Source organism: Acartia tonsa, chromosome 4, assembly GCF_053477335.1.
Source record: "Acartia tonsa isolate MP-2025a chromosome 4, ASM5347733v1, whole genome shotgun sequence".
In the NCBI taxonomy this organism is placed as follows: domain Eukaryota; kingdom Metazoa; phylum Arthropoda; class Copepoda; order Calanoida; family Acartiidae; genus Acartia; species Acartia tonsa.
Genome location: NC_137263.1, coordinates 39,171,662 through 39,193,039, shown reverse-complemented (window position 1 = coordinate 39,193,039; position 21,378 = coordinate 39,171,662). Strand labels below are relative to the sequence as shown.

Genomic DNA, 21,378 nt, shown 5'->3' with positions numbered 1-21,378 from the left:
TTTTTTGGAAAATTGCCTGTACATGATTTTTAAGTTTAGCTGAGAACCGTTTCTAATTCATCGGAAATCAGTAGGATTCGAAATATACTGGCAACTAGATTTTTCTAACTTTACTAAAAACTTTATTTTAATGAATTAATGAATATTTTTTGTTTTGTTTTAGATTTGTTGTGTATACTATGTATGGACAAGGGGCAACCTTCCCGGCCACAGAATGATTCATATTTATAATCAGCACAGGAAACAAAAATCAATAAATAATAAAGGCAATATCCTACCTACAGCACGCGAAGCTTGATGAAAATAAAGATGATTAGTATGCTAATTTTACAGAAAAAGAAAAAACACTCTGAAAAAAACTAATTTCCGTTCATCATTTTGCAAGTAAAAATATAAAAAATAAGAAAAATATAGGGTCAAGCGGGGCATTAACCGGTAAGGGGCATTACCGGTAATTTTTTACCCACCTTCAGAAAATGACATTTATCTCCATGTTTTAATCGACTGACAGAAAAAAACATAAAACCAAATTTGTTCCTTATTAAATTGCCTACAAAAAAGTATAAAATGAAATTTTTGTGAGGTGAATTTTAAGGGTACTTTTTGGGTCTCAAAGTTGGACGAAAATTTTTTTTTCCCAAAATTTTTTTTACCTAGGTGTATAAAGATCGACCTAAACAAAAATTGGTAAGACCTAGAACTGATCCGTAAAAACCTTTTGAACTAAGAATTGCCCGCTCTTTCCAAATCCGTTGAGAGCTTAAATGTAGAGTTGATATTTTTTTCAAAAATGACCAAAGTTCGCGCGGGGTATTTTTCGGTAACGTCGAAAAAAAATTCAAATTCAATTTTTAAGATCAATTTTCAGGTTTTCTTTGGTAAAATCTAAAATTCAATATGGGCTTTTTAAGAATTAGGCCAAAAAGTGAATAGAACAGGTTTTTTTATATAAAAAAATTTAAATTTTATTTTTTAAGAAAATTTTTGTGGAAAAAAAATCGAAATTTCTCGTCTTTTAAAAAAAATAATTTTTGACATAGAAGGAATAGTCCGATCTTTATGAAAATTTTTGTGGATAATCCCTATAACCTATACTAATTATGATTATTTATGTTTGACTGGCCGTTTGGCCGTTTTTCATCGATTTTTTTTAGGTTAAAAAGACGTTACCCACAATGCCCCACCGTGGGGCATTTATCGGTAATTTCTTTGAGTCCAATTATGACAAACTTCTAAAAGTCCTAGGATAATGTCCTATTAGGACCTGATAGTCCTTTCCGTAAGCTTTCTAATGGTCTTGGTCCCATTTAAAAATATTAATATTTACCCCATTTTTTTTTCAAAAAACCGAAAAAATTACCGGTAATGCCCCGCTTCACCCTACCTTTTCTAACCAAAAATTTCTTACATTGAAATTAAAAATATTGATTATGGTTGAATATTTAGACCCTTATCTTGCCCTGCTTACTACCAGCTCCAGAGTTTAGGTCCAGATAATGTCACATGGTCCTCACCAGGTAAACTCATTTATTTAAAGCAGGGATGCTGAGCCGTTTGATTTTAAAATTAAGAAAAACTCGACAAAAAAAATTATTCCAGAAAAATATCTTGGCTTCTCGGCTCCTGCTCTGCATTCCTGATTTAAAGTATATTAATGTATATTATCCTATTACACCAAGCATCTTTTGCAGCATACGTTTTGGCTAAACAAGAAAAAAATGATTATTTCCTGCTGGCTGAAAGCCTCGCAACTATTAATAGTATCCAGCTTTGTTAGCTCAGCTACTATAGAACTAGGGTCTTGTGGTCCATCTGCTATACTTGGTGATTATTGTAGTTATCTTATTTTCTAATTACGAAGGACATTGAGAATGTCTAATAAGAAAGCTAAAAATTTATGTATAGCAAATATAAAAAGAAGAGGTTAAACGAGGCCAAACTGTAATAGTTATATAATATTTTATCGTCTTAGATTTCAACCCACCATTTACTGGTATTTGTAAACATTTTTGCCAATAAACATATCAATAAAGATTGTTTTTTAGACTAAATTCTTTCAAAATTCATCTTTATACTTATATTCCAGGAGTCCGCACCTCAGCTAGAAAATCCCCTGGCCCTTCACATTCGTAATTTTCCAGTCAGTCTACTATCAACAGACAAGTAAGTTTTTTGCATTTTCTAACCAGGCTATCATCAATAAATGATTTATGTTTTATCATTTTCCATTTTGTCTAGCATCAAATACATAAGTTTTAGCATTTTCCAGCCAGGCTACTATCAACAGACAAGTAAGCTTTAGGATTATCTAGCCAGGCTATTTTCAACAAACAAGCAAGATTGATCATTTTTTAGCCAGGCTATTGTTACAGACAATTTCTATTTTTGTTTAGCACAGTATATTTTTTTGCTTTAGTGCGCTTTGAAGGTTTAATTGTTATTTTCACAGGCAATTTAATCAATTATTTATAGTCCCAGTACAAAATCATGCTTGAAAACTAAATGACATTGGAATTAATTCGTTATACAATGTTTGTCCTTTCATATTTTAATGTTTAGGTTTCATGAGTGTATCTGTGACTGGCGCGGGGTGGACGTTGTAAGCTCCAGCTGTCACCAGAACCCAAACAATCCTGCCTGGAACGGCTGGGCCATTGTTCACTTCCAGTCTGAGCAAGCTAGGAACAGTTTCCTCGGGAACGAGAATCAACATTACGTCAAGGACTCTTTTGGAGATATTCACAAGCTAAAGGTAGATTCTCAAACTTTGTTTTAATTAGAAAGTTCTATAATAAGCGTACATGTACATATTCACTTCATATACCAGGGGTGTATATTCTGCACAAGATTTATTTTTTTCCCCGGCTAAAATTTTTTTTATTTCCCCCCCCCCCCCCTAGTTTTTTCTCACCAAGTAGGGGGGAAAATGGAAAAATATTTAAAGAACTCTATATTTTATTTATTTTATCCCTCCTACCACACATTTTTTAGTTTTTTTTCACCAAGAACCAAGGGAAATGGAAAAAATGTTTTCAGTTTTCTTAATTTTTACATTTTTTTCCCCCTTCAACCACTTATTTTTTATTCCCCCCCCCCCCCCTCTGAGCATGGGATCCCATGTAGAATATGCACCCCTGTCATATACCAATCAAAAGTGTATTATTTTGATTGTAGAAAATTAATTTTGTAATACTAGAAAACTAGGTATATTTTGGTATTTCCATTTTTTTAAATAGAATTATCTCGTAAAGACGAATTTGAAGTTACTAATAGCATTATCCATAAAACGTTGACGTTTTTATACTTTTTTTTACAGGTAAAGAAATGGTTTGAGAAACCAGGTTCCAACTTGGCAGCCCCTCCTTCTGCCAGATCTAATCCTGTTTCAATTACTCAAAATCAAACCCACAAACAAGACAACTTTGTTTATAGGTAATTTTTAGAAGCTTTTTGTTTGTTTGAAAAGCCATAGTTTCTAGACTCCTGGAGTATGTTGAGACACTTTGGTAAGCCACAAGGGCCAGCTTAAGCTCCACGTTCAAGTATGACTTGACACGCTGTCTCATGAGAGCTCCTTGTTATTACAACACCCTTGCTGATATTGAGTAAGGCAGGTGTCCCAGATTAAGTCACCGTAATGGATGACACTCTCCTCAGGGGAGCCTAGCGTTAAGGGATGTGTTGGTATTATACACTTGGTTATTAGGCATCCAAACTACCTAACAATCTCCCTTCTAACGCAACTGGGGGAGGTTGCGTGAATAATTTTATAAGTTTGCTTTGCAGCTGTTTCGCCCTTTGCATCGAAGGACTTTCACTTTTATTAATAGACTAAAACCTTCCCTACACTAATATAAAACTTCCCTGAAAATTATGACAAGGTCTTTAGTTTACATACATTCAGATAGACATTCTGTTACTGTAGTACATAGAATGTCCTTGTTGTAATTATAATTAAGCCCCAAGTTTTCAGTCAATTCTTTCACATTTGAACTAAACATATTTTTTACCAAATGATTCATAAATTTATTTTTTAGGGATCCAACTCTTGAGGAATTCGAGAAGCGGGCAAGTGACTGTTCAAATCCGCGCAGTTTCCGCGGAATTATAAAATCTTACCTCAGTGAGAATGGCGGTCACAAAAAATCGTCTAAATCTGGCGGCGATAGCGGTATTCTAGCGGTCAAGGTTTTGAACCAGGTAGTCTTTTAAAACTCAAAAATAAAAAGAAAGATTATTAGGTAATGACTTTTTAATGTTATGCAAACTATTTATTTGTTATTTTTGATTTGTTAATGTGAGTATGAGACAGGTAGGCCTGTCTGGAAGACTTGTCTGATCTTCATGAAACATAGATGAATTGTGACCATTGCCAATGATTTATATAGCAAGGTTCTACAATTTTGTGTGCAAAAGTCTGTACCATTTTAAGTCGTAGCCGCTTTTTTTCTTTTATTTTTCATTAATGGAACCTCCGAATAGTTCCCAAAATTTCTGTCTTTGATCGCTTTAAAATTGAGGTAATAGTACTTATTTACCATTCTGCCTTCGCTCCTAAATTATTGCACTTTATTTTCTTGCAGAAAATAAAAAGAATTGTTGTAGGGTCGAGTTATCGAAGAGCTAGTGTTATTTCACTGTGCGTGTGTGTGGATCTGTACAACTCACAGCCACTGCTGGGGTACCCAGGACTGTGCCAGGATATCTACACCTGCGGACAACCTGCCAACAAAGCTTAAACCAGAAACTCAAGTTTACTTCACTGCCAGAAAAGTTCCACCAGGTATTATCTTAATTTTTTTTGTGTTATCTAGTAATAATCAGGTATTTGACCGTACGCCTTCTAGCAAATGAAAATGAAAATATGACTTGATTTCCTAATCTAACAATAACACTAAAAAAAATATTTGTAAAAACAAATTTGCCATTACTTGACCAATTTTTTTACAACATTCGTGCATATGAATTCACATTATGACTGATAACAGTAATGGAACATCTACCCTCAATCGTAAAAAAATATATAATATTAATGAATCGTTTAGTTTAAAGTAGGGATGGCAATCCGTCAAATTTTTGGACCGGATTCGGATTCTTAAAAGAATCCGTCAAACAAAAATGGCGGATTCCCGCGGATTTCGGATTCCGGATTTTAGCAATATTTTAAAAGGCTTTTTTTAATTTAAATTAATCTTTGCCTTCAAAAAGGCAGAGTTGAAAGAAAAAACTCAAGATGCTAATTTTAGCCTACCAATTAAGAATCCAAATCCGCTATTAAAAAACGGATTCCGGATACGGATTCGGATTCCAAAATTGACCAAAAATTGGACGTATTCCAGATTCCGGATCCCAGATTCGGATACGGATTGCCAACCCTAGTTTAAAGTTCTTTTCATTTTAGACACGCAGTGTGCTGTGCGCTACCAGGCTCGGTGTGTGTGGCAAGGAGAACCATTACAACCTGACTTTGTAACCACACCAGTCAGAATCAAGCTAGATCAATACCTGGACCAGTATCTTGAACAACTGGAGGCTCCAAGTCCTGCCACCAGGACACAAGGTCACCAGGATGCACGGATTAACAATAACATTCAACAACAGCGTTTAAAGTCTGTCTCGCCTGGTCCATCGGACTACCAGCCACAACAAAATAAGCTTCAGCAGTCGCAGTCAAGGAAGAGCAGCAATGGTGTTGTCCCAATTAGACAGAAGCCACTAACCGGTGGATTAAAACAGTTGAATTCGGATCTGAGCAAAACATTTGTTGCCAGGGTTGAGAAAAGGCAGACACCGACTAATTTCGCTGAAGCAGCCGCAGTGGGCGGCTCCGGCGGCCTTACTTCTGACAACAATGCTGAGACAACTATCACTGCTGCGGCCGCTGGAATTGTTGAGATCGCCAGCATTGAATATTTTCCAGCCAAGGATAGAGTTGTTGTAAATGTCAAAGGCTTTGGCAGGTTCCATCTTGATCCTTCACACTTTGAGGACAGCCAATGCAATGTGAATGATCTACAATCTTACCTTAGTGAATGTTCAACTGTGCTGGTTGCACTCAACTTAGCACCTTCAGACCAACCTGGATCAACTAAATCAGCGGCAGGTCCTAGTTATGCCGTTGTTAAAGCATTTGCAGGCGACAAAGAGTCAAACTCTTTTGCAAAATCGTCCAAGCTTAGTTTTACAAATGGCCAACACTATACAGCGCCAGATGCCGTTAATGATGCAAACCCTGCTGTTAACGGTACAAAAATCCAACGTCGGCGCAATGAATCTTCTGCAGAAATTGATCTTGACGAGTTGGACCGTTACTACGACACACAGCACGAGATTGCCGAGTACCTGCGCTCTAAGATCTGCGCCCTGTTGCCGGAGCTCCGGCCTGGCAACAGCAACTTTGTGGACAGCCTGGTTAATAATATCATCGCAGCGGAGGAGGAGGGAAACTATAGTGCAGGCGACACAAATTTCAAGGCGGACGTTGACATCTTGTCCCGGTATCTCAACCACCCCAAGTACAACATTAGCAGCGCTGAGCGACAAAAGTTTATAGCAGAATATTCAGAGTTTCGGCGATCACTGTATGCCAAGCCTGATGATAATAATTCAAATAATAACAAAGTTGTTAATGGCAGTTCTTCAATAGTTTCTGAAAATATATCAAATCCCCATCATAATAATAGCTATATACCAGCTAACAATTTAACCCTTACTGCCATAGAAAAAGAATTTTTTGATAATCGACAGAATGATACAGAATGTCAGTCTTCCATACACCGTGTGATAATCATGCTACGCAAAGCAAACATCCAGTTGGACAACATTACTAGAATGTACCGCGATCATGTTCAAATGTACGGCAAAACTAAGAATAAGATGTTCTACAGCCGTCTGCAGTCCTATCTGTCCACTAAGCTGACCCAAAAGCTATTGGAAGATACTAATTCACATATACAGCGCATGAATACAAGTGGAGTTGAGACCACTACAACCAGAGTTTCCTGTAGAAAGCTGGATGCCTACCTGCCAACTATAACATTTTCTCTTTGCGGATTTTTGTTCAGCAGTCAGCCTGGCAGCCAACCTAGGGATGTGATGTCAAGTGAGACGAGTACCATGGACACTGTATCATCCTCTGGAGGTTCAGGTACAAGCTCTCCCATGCGTAGCATCCCATCAACTAAATCAGCAGAACACCCAGGCTCAAATGAACAGTCAACTCAAGAAGAATATTGTAAACTGGAGGAATACTTGTCCTGTATCAAGGCAGACGAGGTTCAGTTGGTTAAGACACTGCGCCAGAAACAGCTGGGGTTGCAACAGCTGTTTGATGTATTTGATGCATGCAAGAATGTCGGGGAGGGTGGTAAGATGAAATGGAATCTTGAGATGAGTAAGCTGAAGCTTAACCCTGCCATTGGTGTCACCGTATTTAGAATTGCTGAGATACTCTGGAATTATTTCCATTCGCATCCCTGTGAAAAGAAACTTGACCTGCGGCCGCCAGAAGAATACCTGGCCGTGTACGATACTGATGACTTTGCTGCCCTTCGTAATGGACTTGTTTTTCATCAGCTTGAAGAAGATTTAGTTGAGGGAATTGAGATCTTATGTTACGATGATATTGGAGGACAAAACTCAATATTCACTTGCCCAGATGATCTTAAAGATTATGCCAGCATGATTGGCAAAGTCTGGAGGTCTTGCGGGCAAGATCCATCCTCGCTTGAAAAGGATATCCAGCACACTATTAACAACGATGATAATGTTACGTTTGAAAATTACTTCAATCCCCTGCGTGCTGTGTTGGGCAAATGGGCTGCGCAACTTGAAAATCATTGCCTTAAAGATCTAAATGACACAGAAATCAATGTGTTTAATATTCTGCAGGCAACCCTGACTAGCTACCATCCCAATGTATTTGAAGGATATAACTGTGAAGAGGAAGATGTATTGTTGGAAGAAACTAAACATAACATTGCCCTGTTCAGAAATATTGTCTCAGCCAAGTCTTCTGCTAACAGTGGATTCCATCTGTATGGAGCTGAAGCATTTTTCCATGGCTATCTGGAAGATTTTATAATAATGCAAACTCAATTCTGCAAAGTTCTTATGCATCCATCTGTTTTTATTGATAATGGCCATTTTATGGTCGATCCTGCGCAACTCAAAGATGATGACTTAACTGGAATGATAATTGTAAACTGTGTTCCGGTTCTGGATACCTCTAACAGTCAGGTTATCTGTCATGTTGCCACGCTAGCTTGGAAAAGTAATCTTGATAGAGAGTCGGGTGATCAAACATATCAAGGAATTCTTGCGCCCTTCCCTCGCGTGCTACTTGAGAATATTGAAGAAGCTGCCCGGAGAATTGTCACAAAGAAAGGAGATACTACCGACGCCAACCTCACAAATGTTAATTCTGAAACTGAACTGGTTAATTTTGGCAAGTTGATGTTAGAAGTCGTTGGCAAGAGTGACAACAATCGTAAAATTGATTTTGCCAGAGAATCAATCATTCTATCCTTGTTGATATCAGCTGATCTTCTGGATAGTAGCCAAGTTCTGGAGGCAACCTTGTTCACTGATGGTAATATTAGATACATGGCCCCCGACGAGTTTCTGACCATTTTTGTTCCCTACCTTCAAACTGTATCCCTCTACAAAGATATGAAGTATACACTGGACAAAATCCTCGCTGCCAATCAGCATCATAGATCTAAGGTTGTATCAAAATTTCTGGCCAAGTATCCTTCACGGTACGAGCGTGTTCTTCTTAGCGGTGAGGCTGGTGGCAATGTTGAGAATGGTGAGAGGGATATGCAGTCTGATGAGGACGTTCATTCTAACCATGGAGGTCAAAGCAATAACGGAGCTGTCAAACTATTTGCTCAACAAATAAAGGTTGGTATCTTATTATTTCTTCTGCATAAATAATCTACAAAAATTTCTTTCCCACAATAAAAAAAATTGTAAGAATTTAATCATTATTCTATTGTTATTTTACCATGCATCCTTGATCCCCAAAACCAGAGTGCTAAAGTTTTATAATTTTTCAACCATGTTTTGAAAATCCAAAAGTTGATTTTATTCCGTTGAGATTTTACTATTGTCAATTAGGCTTTATTGAATAATTTCTTAAAATAAAAAAAATCGATTTCAAGTATTTCTTTAACCTAAAAGAAAAAATAATATTTCGTATTATGTTCAAAATTTTTGATTTTTTAGGAAAATAATGATGCTATCGAAAGTTTTGGAAAACGTCTTGGGGATTTGGAAAAGGTAATCATTTTGATCATTAATATTATAACAATGTGCATTAACACTAGAAAAATAGTTTTTGCCTAAAACCACTCCAATCCCATCATAAAATTTCCCTTCACTCATAAAAATTAAGTCAACCGAGATTTTTTAGATGAAAAAAATTACCTAGATACCTTTTTTTGTAAGACTTAACGAAGAAGTATTAATCTTTGCATATAAAAAGACGTTAAAATTCGTCGGTGGTGGTTTCTTTTAAACTCCCCCCCCCCTCCCCTATTAACAAGAAAGGGGGAGGTAGTTTTGTGCAACCTGGGAATTTGTAGGAGGGTTGCATCCGCCCTGCTTCAGCAGGCAGCTCCGGTGGACAAGGAACAGGCATGGTTAACATTGTCTGTGGACAGCATTTTAACTTTGAAATAGAAGAAGAACATCTCAGCTATGCTTTCACAAAACTAAAAAAGAATTTATGTTTTGTAAAAGGATAATATAAAAATTAAAATATAAAAATTTAAAAGAATAGATGATAAAATAAATTTGTAAAGTATTACACTATGGAATAAACTTGGAGCTTAAAACATAAAATACATATACAATAATATTTTTACCTCTGGGGGTATATTAAGTTGCCTGGGTTGGTAATTTTACTCAAACACACTGCGCTCGTAATGACTAAAAAGGAAAAGAGCATGCAGTTATTAAAAAAAAAAAATTTTAAAAAATTAAATTTTTTTTTCTTTTCTTTTTTATTAAAATTTAACTATCTCTGGGTATTTGAATTTGAATTTTTCTTTATTAAATATTTACCAGAGAAGGGTAAGAAGGCTGCTATGCCAACATAAAATATCAGGTACAGCACAACAAACATCTAAATTGAATAATATGTTTAGGCTAAGATTTTAATGATATAAAATTAATGATAAAAAATACATTTTTATTTGATTATTACCTAATAGGTACACAGTTAACAATTATTTGACCAGCTTTTCAGGTACACAGCTTGTAGTCTAAATATTGATTTCTTTTTAAGGACACAGTAACAAATTATTAAAAAGTTTATAAATGTTCTTTTAGGTAGGTACTATAGGTAGTTACCTTGATTCTTATGCAACCAAGCACTTCTTGCAATAAGATAGATTAATTTAATGCAGCTACACAATCTTTCATATGGCAGTCACATTCTAAATTAATAACAAAATTTGATAATTGTTCAATTGAATTAAAAATTCAGGAAATTTTGTATTACAATTTTTTTATAAGAAAGCTTACTTTTCATTTTCCTCCTTGGTCTTGAGCCAGCTATGGAACATGAGGTGGCTACACGGAGTTAAAAATTGAATTATCTTTCTGAAATGGTTTGATAAGTTTTAAAATTTTGCTTAATATTTTTTTGTAATTTAAACAGAAAGAAAGAAAATATATTAAATAATTTTACTATAACATCTTCATGGTACAGGCAGAGTTACAGGTACAGATGAATAGTTGACCAGGAGGGGTGCTCGTTTTCTTTCCTTAACATTGAAACATTTAGGTTTGTGGCTTAGCCAGCACAAGTTTGCGCTAAAATTCCGTAAAGGTGTGAGTGTTAAGGCTTAAAAACAGTAGTAGAACTAAACATTTTTCACTAATATTTTTGCATATACCTAGTTCTTTTCAATATAGGGAATACACATATTTAGTGAATATAATCGTTCTACTACTCTTTTTAAGCCTTAAAACTCACACCTTTACGGAATTTTAGCACAACCTACCTCCTGCTTTAGAGGTAGCAAAAAGATAGAAACCTACCATCCCCAACTTTATTTCCAATTAAATTTAAGGAATAGTTCTGTGCTTGATAGGCAAATAACTTTCTTTTCCCTAGGTTGTAAGGGGTCTATTGAATGTAAAACCTGAAACTTGTGACCGAGTCCAGGAGCGGAGCTACGTTAGAATTTGGGCAGAGGTGGATGGAGAAGTGGAGGAAGTACCAACTAACAGGGACGGACTCCTTCCCCTGGCTACTATCCAGGTTTGAGACACAATTTAAAGTTGAAATTATAATAATAACAGGATTCAAAATCGTCTAATTTGGCGTAAAAAAATGGCGTGAAACTGCAGTTTTCGGTTGCAGCGGCGATTCCACAGTAGTTTCTCCACAGTCCTTCATTATAACTTATGAAACAAACTGTTATACCAAATAAATTTCTGTGCCGTAACTTTTTTCTTTGAGTTACTTTGTAAGTATTTTAGATCTAGTTTTTAAAAGTTTCCTATTTTGTCATATAGCCAAGGCTTTATATTAAAAACTAAAATCAAATTTTTGTTTAGAGTATCTTTGGAGGCGCGCAGGGGCTGAAATACCGCGTTAGCAGCGGACAGGGGGGATCACGGGTCATGTGGAGGAACCTGGTCCTAGAAAATGGGCTTCTCTACCCCCCAAGTGAGGGCTGGGGTGATGTTATCTATCTAGCAAGAGGTAAATTAAGTATTTTTTAATTTGCATCCATTTTTATAGCAACTTAGTTTTACATCAATTAAAACTCCTAAAGCTATAATGAGCTCATTAAAAAATGTTTTTTATTTGCTGAATTTTTATATTATTTGCCATTAATAGGTAGGTAAGAAAAAAAATATTTTTTATTTAAAAATATAAAATATAAACCTGTGCACTATTTATTAATATAGAATTTTTTTATATTTAGGTTGTGGTCCAACAATGAATTATGGGAGTGGTGGCCAACCAACCTCTTGTGGCCCTCCCGTCACCATAAATGGCGGCGTTAGCGGCGTTAATTCCAGCTATCTGAACAGCCATCACCACCAGATGGTTGGTATGGGTGGTAACGTCTCTGCTAGCATGACAACATCCTCTGCTAATCACCAGCAACACCACCATGTGTCAACCGCTAATGTTATGCAACATCAACAACAACAGCATAGAAAGACCTCACTGTCCCAGCTGGTTGTTAATCAGACCCCATCAAGCATTTGGGGCTCGTCCCCAGCCCCTATTCTAGGTAAATATATAGAAAAAAACCCACAAACTCTAGTTTTATTATCCTTTTTAAAAAGTATCAGAATATCTATGTGTCTTTCTGTTATTTAACTATTTGGGGGGATGGTTTTAGAGATAGTTTTAGGCTATTCTATTTTTAAACTATAGTCTTGGGATTGTTTTGGGCTATGTTAGCTCTGGACAAACATACGATATATGTTAGGGTATGAAGTTGCTCAATGCTAATACAGTAATAAAAAGAATTTCTGTTTTAGGGGGAATTTCACCAGTGAGCCTTGACTTTCAAGAGTCATCTAACAATTTTGGACTCAGAGACCAGCTAAACTAACCTTCCCCACAACAAACACATGGAATAATACAAATTATCACCCGTAAGTTTTTATTCTGGAGTCGTAGAATGAATTTCCGCGCATGGACCACCAAAACTAACCTTCCTCTAAACAACGAATGGAATAAGCCAGCCAAGTCTCAAGACGTCGACTATTGTCTCCTTCCTCATACCACCACATGGAATGATCCAAATAACCAGCTTTGCCCTTTCTCTTGCATACAAATATGAAATATTGAAAACGTTTGATGAAAAGTTGAACTTATGGGTCCAAATAACTGATTTTAAATCATTTTAATTTTAGACCATTTTAACAAAATAAAGCTGTTAAATTGTTTTTGAAAGAACCTTCTTGCCATCAAAGCCTTATTTTGATAAGATATTATTATGCTTATATCATATGTATTAAAAATAGTATAAATGCTGCCAACTATGAAAATGCTTTTAATAAAAAAATAAAAAAAAATGCGCCAATCGTTGTAGTAATTACCAGAAAAAGTTAAAACATTGCTTCTGTAGTTTTATATTTTCTTACTTTATCTACCACTAACAATGTTCCAGTTGAAAAATTAAATCATCTTGTAAGCTAACATTTTTATGTCAAGAAATTATATTTTTAACAAAATATTAGTTTGTTTTGGATGAAATAAATCTGCTATGTTAAAATAAAGTTCTCTTCATAATACATTGATAAAATAAAATATGTTATTCTTTAGTGTTATATTATCATCTTTATTTTCAAATATAGTTGTTTTGCAAGTTTTTACTCTTTAATTTTTTCGATAGCACGGCTTTTGTTTGGTTTTGATTACACGTTAATCGTCCTAGTCCCTTAAGTTTTTAAAAGCGAAGCTTTTCTAGAATTAGGGTCGGTCCGTCCGTCAGTCAGTCCGTCCGTGACGGATAGCTTTTTTCGTTAATTTAGGCATGTTAGAATTATCCTATCGATATTAAACTTTGCATGGAGATTCCTAAAATCATTACCAGAATGTCCGTACGTCCATTTTAAACATGTTGATTTTTTTACTTTTTAAACAACAAATTTTTATGTGATCTAATTATCTGATTGATCTGATTTTTGGTATGTTTATTCCTGGGACAACAAAGTATAATGTTATACGCAAAGCAACTCTATAATCAAGTCCTAAAAATGTAAGTATGTCCATAAACATTATGCTGTATCAAGCAGTTTTTCAACAAATTTACTTACAATTTTGCTTCCACTCTTATACATTTATATTCTGATTATTCAGTTCTGACACTATACAAGTGTTATGTGTTTGAGTGTTGTCCGTTTGTCCTACCGTTTCAGTGCTTCTTTTTTATGGATGTTGTCATCCTTGTTGATTAACGATTATTAGTTGGTTCAGCAACTTTGGGGACATTGAATTTTCATTGGATGATTCATAAAATTGAGTGTCCAAACGTTTCAACAAATAATCGTAATCTATGGAAAGGGTGATTTTATGTATCATGATTGGGGATGTTCTCAATTTATTGGATACTGTCTTATCCCTTTAGATCCCTAGTTTTAAGGGCTCTACATGTATAAGAATGTATTTTCCACGGATATAAGGATTTTCTTTCCTGTCAAACATCTATGCCTAGCCTGCGTTGTTCTAACCCACCTGAGCACTTAAAATGAAAACGCCAATTTACCCCTTATAAATATTGTAATTATTAGTAGAAAAGTCTAAACACAAAAATAATAGACATACTATATCTAGATTACGCTTCTGACCCTATTTTTTTGTCAAATCTTAAAAGAAACATTATTAGCAGATGATAGTATTGTTTACTTTTGACTCGAGCTGAGGTGGATTCTTAAAAAAAAAGACTCGATGGTGAGGCAAAATTATTTTTGTGAAAAATCATCCAAAAGTTTTATCAAAGATCTACAAAAATTAAACAAAATCATATGTTAATTACCCTTTTATGATTTTATTTAATTTTTGTAGATTTTTTATGCAATTTTTGAGGATTTTTTACAAAAATAATTTTGCCTCACCAGTGAGTAGCGAGCCTAATTTTTTAAAAAGAATCCACCTCTGTTTGAAGCTTTTTCATTGTATGACAAAATTTTTTAGCAAGTAAGTTTGATTTAGTAAAGCTTTGTATTAAGAAATGATATTGTTTACAGCTGACTTTTATCTAAGTATAAAATGAAAAAAAAATGGGTTCGTAATGAAATGTGTACACAATTTCAACCAATGAGATTTAATGTAGGTTCCGATGGTATTCTCCTAATGGCTCAATCAGACATTACCTCTTTTTCTTAGTACCTTTATTCTTTTATCTATGTATGAAATGAAAAAAAACATGCGTTCACAATGAAATGTGTACACAATTTCAACCAATGAGATTCTCCTATTGGCTCAATCAATCATTACATCTCTTGTCTTACTACCTTTATTACAAAAATAAAGATTCTCTAATCCCCTCTCCCTGTGATTATCCCAGTCCTAATGCACATGTTGTCATGTTTGTCCAAATGAAAATGGTCTTGTCATGACATTGTAACATTTTACTTGGGCTTCGTTTTCATAATATCTACAATTAAGATTGTGTGCTAGTTTTAAAAGCGAAGCTTTTCTAGTTGTAGGTTAAGTCATTACTTTCGTCTGTAATTGATAGATACTAATGTTAATTTAGGAATGTTATGAAATTGTCCTATTAATTTCAAACTTTCTTTTTTTTCTAAAACATCTAAATCCTTAAAACATCCCAGAACCTCTGAGAAGCTGCCTTAAAATGGTGAACTAAATTGGTTCAGTGGTAAGCGAGATCTTAACGGATATATTTTAAAAGAATCGTCATAATGTCGATGGAAGTATAAAAGAATTAGATTTTTTTGTCAGCTTTAATCACTTTATAAAATTTACTAGCGACTACGCCCCTAAAGGCCTCTATATAGTAGCTCTTGAGGGGGGAGAGTAAATAATCCAACCCCACTTTCATTTCTAAAAAATTTCGAGGGTGTCGTTTTTTTCTAGGGACGATTTTTCTTTGGCGGGTGGTGGTACCTTCCCCAAAAATAGTTCAAAACCTTCCCTGGGCCTAGAAGAAGCTTCACTGAAAAGGGGAACTATATCGGTTAAGCGGTTAGTGAAATCCTTCGCTACAGACAAAAAAAAGCTTACTACTTTATATAATAGGATTAAAGTTATGCTTGTGAAAAAAAAGTTTTTGACATGTTTCATGATGTCATCTGTTTGTAGATTTATGTAATAGTTTTGAATCTTGAACTAATATAACCAAACCCACATATTAAGTAATTATATTAAACCTGGCTTTTAGGAACAAGGAATAATTATTCATCGCTTCGTATCATAGTCAGCTTTCCGTAGATAATGAAAAAAAAATAGAATGAAAACTAGTTTTGTTAGCCCTAAGGGGCCGAAGTCCTAAGTTATAAAAAATGGTTTTAATTTTTCAGTGTTACTTACAACTGGTTCTAATTCAGTGGATATTAATCGACTTCGAAGCCATACTTGAAAACATTTCAATGTGTAACTTTAGTTCCTTTAGAAGTGCAGCAAATACAAAATAACATTAAAATAAATGTAAAGCAATATTTTATTATTTTAAAATTACTATATTTCAAAGTAATATCTTTTATTTGTATTTTAAAGTTTTTATAATGAAATCAATAAGTATAATAAAGTAAAAAATCAGTGATGGACAAACGGACAAAGTGAGTTGTAGAGCAGATGTATACTGTATAGTGGCTATAAACTAAGAAAATATTTGTAAAAAATATCATGTATCCTTCACATATGATTTTTTGTGTGTTTAAATTTAATTTTTTTTTAGTATGACTGACTAAGTAAATTGTAAACTGGATACTCATTGGTATGGGGAAACTTCACAAAAAAATCAGCAGTCCATCCTGGAAGGCCGCCTAGAAAATCTCATTTCCTCCTTATCGTTTCTTACGCGACAGCTTGGAGAGGGCTACAATAACGATCCACCCCCCTCCCTTTTCCCATCCCCTACCATCCTACTGGATGAGCTAACTGACCAATAAACGAGGTCCATGTTAGCAACCTAAATTACTGTATATTCTACATCCATTACAACAGCATATACCTACTGGGCCCCGTCTCACAACTTTAATTATTTTGAAATACTTGAGGATATGATCATAGACGTCCAAGGGGGGGGGGGGGGTAATGGGGTGATTACCCCCCCCCCCCAAATGAAAAAGCTTGGACGCCCCTGGATATGATAAAATATGAAATTGAAGGAACACCCCACAATATGCATGTCTTAATATTACGTGACCAAGTAGTGACGGGTTTTATGACCACTGTAATTTAACTATATCATAATATCAAAAAAAGGTTTTGACAATGTTACTCAAATTTTACAAAGCCAAGATGATTTGTAGATTACGTACACAAATTTTATAATTAAAAAGAAAAAAAAAATATTGAATTAAATGCTTTTTAAATTTAGGAAGCTAAAGAGTTTAAGTAGTCCATTGCAGGAATTTAAAGGGATAAGATAAGACAATGGCCGATAAAATTATTTACATTCCCAATGATGATACACAAATTTACCCCTTCTGTAGATTACAATTAATGGTTGAAATGTTTGGACACCAAACCTAATGAACCAACCAATCAAAATACAATAAGTTGTTGAGGCAACGGATTAGAAACGTTATCTAAAAACTTTGGGGAGTAGTGTAATAAACAGCACAATGTCCCCTCCCTCCCGGCAATTCCATTGAATATTTCTATCAAAAACTGTTGTTTTTGATAAACATACATTAAAGTAGAAGAATGGTTGATAGGTGAAATAAATATGAAAATTTTATAATGACATTATAGAAATATGCACAAAAAACAAACAAAAATTCTGATTTGTAATATTTTTTGAGGTTAATGCCACAAAACACAAATTTAATATTTTTTTTGCATTTTTTTGTATATGACTTAAACCCTTAATGGTCGGGGGGGGGGGGGGAGGCGTTGAACGCCCCCCCCCCCCTCCGGTTTTTTCTATCTCATTTTCTGTGTGAATGATAAAGAGCCCAAACTGTATGACTTTTTAAGTATGGGTATTATACTCTCTCCTTTTTGAATATCTCCATCCTGGCGGGCACAGGATGCCAGCAAACCTGGCAGGGCTATCCGATCCAGGTAAAGAGCAAAAATATTTTTTGACTAAAACAAAGCATTTTATCATACCAAAATACTAAAATATCCTCTAGTAGTACATCCTTATATGAAATACAGGTGTTCAAGTCACTTTCGGGTTCCAGGTATGATCAAGCAGTTCCTGATCCTCCAGGTCTCCAGAAATCTTTAAAAGGCCCCTGTGGCCGCAATTTTTGACTTAGAGACTTCAAATTTTAAACTTAAGCTTTTCTTACATGTCTACATAACGTATTAAAATTTCATCCGCCGTTTTCCCGCCGACTGCGGCGGCTGGCAGCTGCCAAGTACAGCTGCGGTCGCTGACCTAAAAACAAAGGTTGTTAAATAAAAGGGTGAAGGAAGCGAAAATTGACTTAGACTTATAAAAGGTCGGAAATTTATTATCAAACAGGGGACAAAAAAATTTAGCCCTCTAGCTATAATAGGAACTGATTAAGGTGCGGCAAGGGGCCCGACTGTAAAGGGTTAAGCTGACAGTTTTAGTATTTTTTTCTGACTTAGTAACCTCATTAAATTGTTTTTGTTATATAAAAATAAGAACTATAAAATTCATTGAAATATTGACTGACCATACCACCAAAATATCTTTTGTTGTGTTATTTAATTTTTTAAACACTAAGCTTACATTTTTAACTGAATAATCCCAGTATTTATTGACTCTTTGAGGTTTTTCGTCTGCTCGTAAAGATCCGAATAATTTCTCAATTTCAGGAAAGCTTATTATTTGACACAGTCATATTTTGAAAATACAGTTTTCCTTACTAAATTAAAGATTCCCCTTGAGGCTAGTGCCACATCCGTTAGGAATATATATAATTTCTAATGCTGCTAAATCAAAAACAATCTTCCATTGTACTTTTTTTTTCGCGGAAAAATATAAAACCGCGGGTCATGAACAGAATATTAGCATAACAATGTATATGGAGCGCACAAAGGATAATTTCGGGGGTGGGAAAAACCCCACACAGAAAATATTGAGTATTCTACTTTAGGAGCATTAACAGTAAAAAAATAACATTTCTCGTATTTATTCGAATCCGGTGGATAGGAACCGGTTCTCATTCATACGAAAAAACTATGTCTAGCATCGTATTATATCCATATTTCTACGAATATAAAAATGTACAATCATTCTATATCCGCGGGAAGTTGTTTATAATACGATGTGAGAAATAACTATTCTTCAATCCATAACCTTTTTTATGTGACTATTTTATTGTTAAGAAGGGATAGGACATTAGACTGTAAATATCACTGGTTCATTACCACGTTATCTTATTTGATAGCTAAACAACTTTGGATACTGTATTATATTGTTGATAGTTGGTTCTCAACTAGAAGTATTCAAACTTTTCCACCAATACCATTAATCAACAGAAGGGTAATAAAGTTTATCACTATTGGGAAAATATATCATTTTATCGTCCATTGTCTTATCCGAGTCAATAATAGTTAAAAAACAATATAAAGCTCATAAATACAATTTTCGCTCGCTTTGCACCCCTCGTGTAAATATCTGTACACGCCCGTGTAAGAATGTCTTGGCTGTGAAATTGTTTCCTTGCTGAAATTAGATAAGCCAACCACAAACATTAAATCAAAGTCTGGTATAATTAGCATTACGTCAGGACGAGCACAGTGGCACCAAACTGGAAAAAAAATTGATAAAATATAAAATTACATGGATATTATGACAGGGGAAAAATTGTCGTCAATTTAGGTTGCTATTTCCCGTTGTCATTTACTGGTCAGTTAGTTCATCCAGTAGTAGGAAGGTGATGGGTAAAGGGTATGGAAAGGGGTAATCGTTATTTTAGCCCCCTGCGAAGTCACTTTATTAGCTAACATGAAAATCTGATGTAAAATTCAAGTAATAATATATTTATTCTTGAAAAATAAAATTTATCATCTTAGATTATCAATCAGGAACAACAGCCTGTTAAACCTAAAAAGGTATTTTTTGCAAACGAAGATTTTTGTTTATATTTAATGACATATGATTCATCCCAAAAACAAATGATATAGTTTGCTCAAGAAAAGCTTCAAATAACTGAAAAATAACTTGTTATATATGTAAAATATTTAACCAATAGTGTGGTCGGATTGTCCCTGTGATCTTATTGGTCTAATCGAGGGATTAATTATTTATACTTTCAATATATGATGTGTGCTGTACAAAACTCAAAATTTTCATTGAAATCCTTAACTGGACGCATTTGAAAACAATGAAAGTAAAACAAAACAAGGATGACAATATCCATAAGTAGCGAAGCACTAATATAAAACCAGACAGTGTAGATGCCTATAAGTCAAGATAGTCTTTAGATTTTTTTGTTGTAAAATCAGCAGAGTAGGTTACATTATCCAAATAGAAATACTATAGATAGCAGAGCATTACCAACAGACCAACTAATTTGGACACTGGAGAGGAAATATTTACACTCAATCTCAAATACAACCGATTAATATATAGTTTCTCCATACGGCATTCAGACTGACGGACGTATGGACAGACAAAGTGAGTTATGTTGAAGCTTCTTTATTAAAAAAAACTATAAAATGTGTCATGTGTAATTGTATAATGTGAGCTAAATGCATTTTTAAATACTACATTCATGTTGAGTTTACTAGTTAGAAAGTTGTAGAAAAGGTCCTTTTTAAAAATAACTACACATGATTAAAATTGCTCTACAGATTTGAAACCTTTTATGAAGATTCCGCGAGTTATAAGATAATTATTGATCAAAAGATTGCAAAAAAGTGATTAAACATTAAAGAGTTAACTGTTTTACAGCCCCTTTAATTTGAATTGCCAATAGCTGAAACTACAGCCATAAAAGTACCAACAGTTTTTCAGACAACGAATGACAATATAATTACCCCTCCTTGGTTTAAAAATAGCAGAGCATTGCAAATGTTCAGCTTCATATAAGTGACCACATCTTTCAGATGCCCCAGATAATCAAATAAAACTAAGATGCCGTGAACAGTGCTTACATTTAAAGGTTTAATTATAACTAAAGAAAGTTTTTTTCTGATGAAGTTTTAAAATAAGCTTCATAAAGGTAAATGTGTAGTTATGGAATAATTATTGTTAAAAGCAAAACTACTATTATTGTATAATTTATGGAGATTCCCATGAGATTGTTAAAACCCAAATAAAACTCCTTACTACCAAACCCTACCTTTTAATAAGGCCTAATCCTACGGGAGGAGGTAACCCATTGAAACCAGGAATAAGGTATAACTAATAAGCGAAATAAATCTACAATAATATTTGGGGGGCAGATAGAGAGATCGTAAATTTTACTATGTTTTGCCCCCCCCCCCCCTCCCAACGACAGATGAAAATACGTATTTAATTTTTGATTTGATTTTTTTCGAACTAATTTCGTTGTTGTTAAAAGCTGCTGTGTAACTTAATTATTCATTAGTTTAAGACGAGATAAATCTGCATTGAAAGAAACCCTCTCACGGCTGCTTCAATAAAATTGGAATACAATTTCTAAAGGACAAAAGAAATACTAGGAAGGAGTAAAGGAAAATTACTCTATAATAAATATAAGTCTTTTTTTTTACTAAGATTACAATAGCTACTAAAGAATTCATATTAATTATAAAGATAT

At 34.5% G+C, this 21,378-nt stretch overlaps 1 protein-coding gene and 1 long non-coding RNA gene across 2 annotated transcripts; one reads left to right on the top strand and one right to left on the bottom strand.

Annotated features, from left to right (window-relative positions):
* Positions 1 to 170: 170 nt before the first annotated feature.
* On the top strand, positions 171 to 13,349 carry LOC145317116 (uncharacterized). The gene is made up of 13 exons (XM_080158018.1): positions 171 to 240; positions 1,447 to 1,517; positions 2,087 to 2,163; positions 2,560 to 2,752; positions 3,317 to 3,432; positions 4,038 to 4,200; positions 4,606 to 4,783; positions 5,402 to 8,904; positions 9,229 to 9,282; positions 11,126 to 11,272; positions 11,572 to 11,719; positions 11,946 to 12,260; positions 12,514 to 13,349. Exons 2-13 carry the CDS (start codon positions 1,497 to 1,499, stop codon positions 12,585 to 12,587), a joined length of 4,989 nt encoding a protein of 1,662 aa, XP_080014144.1. The 5' UTR covers positions 171 to 240; positions 1,447 to 1,496; the 3' UTR covers positions 12,588 to 13,349.
* On the bottom strand, positions 9,573 to 10,808 carry LOC145317120 (uncharacterized). Its single transcript, XR_013878907.1, has 6 exons — positions 10,531 to 10,808; positions 10,357 to 10,442; positions 10,211 to 10,268; positions 10,069 to 10,129; positions 9,870 to 9,933; positions 9,573 to 9,716 (listed from the first exon to the last, which is right to left on the bottom strand). It is a non-coding gene; the product is annotated as an uncharacterized LOC145317120 (long non-coding RNA).
* Positions 13,350 to 21,378: the final 8,029 nt, after the last annotated feature.

Bases quoted from the DNA above. Each gene is read 5' to 3' on its own strand.
- LOC145317116 (XM_080158018.1), top strand. From the start codon at position 1,497: ATGTCACATGGTCCTCACCAG. The intron at 4,201-4,605 runs GTAGTCTTTTAA...GAATTGTTGTAG, and splicing joins CGGTCAAGGTTTTGAACCAG to GGTCGAGTTATCGAAGAGCT. The intron at 12,261-12,513 runs GTAAATATATAG...TTTCTGTTTTAG, and splicing joins GTCCCCAGCCCCTATTCTAG to GGGGAATTTCACCAGTGAGC.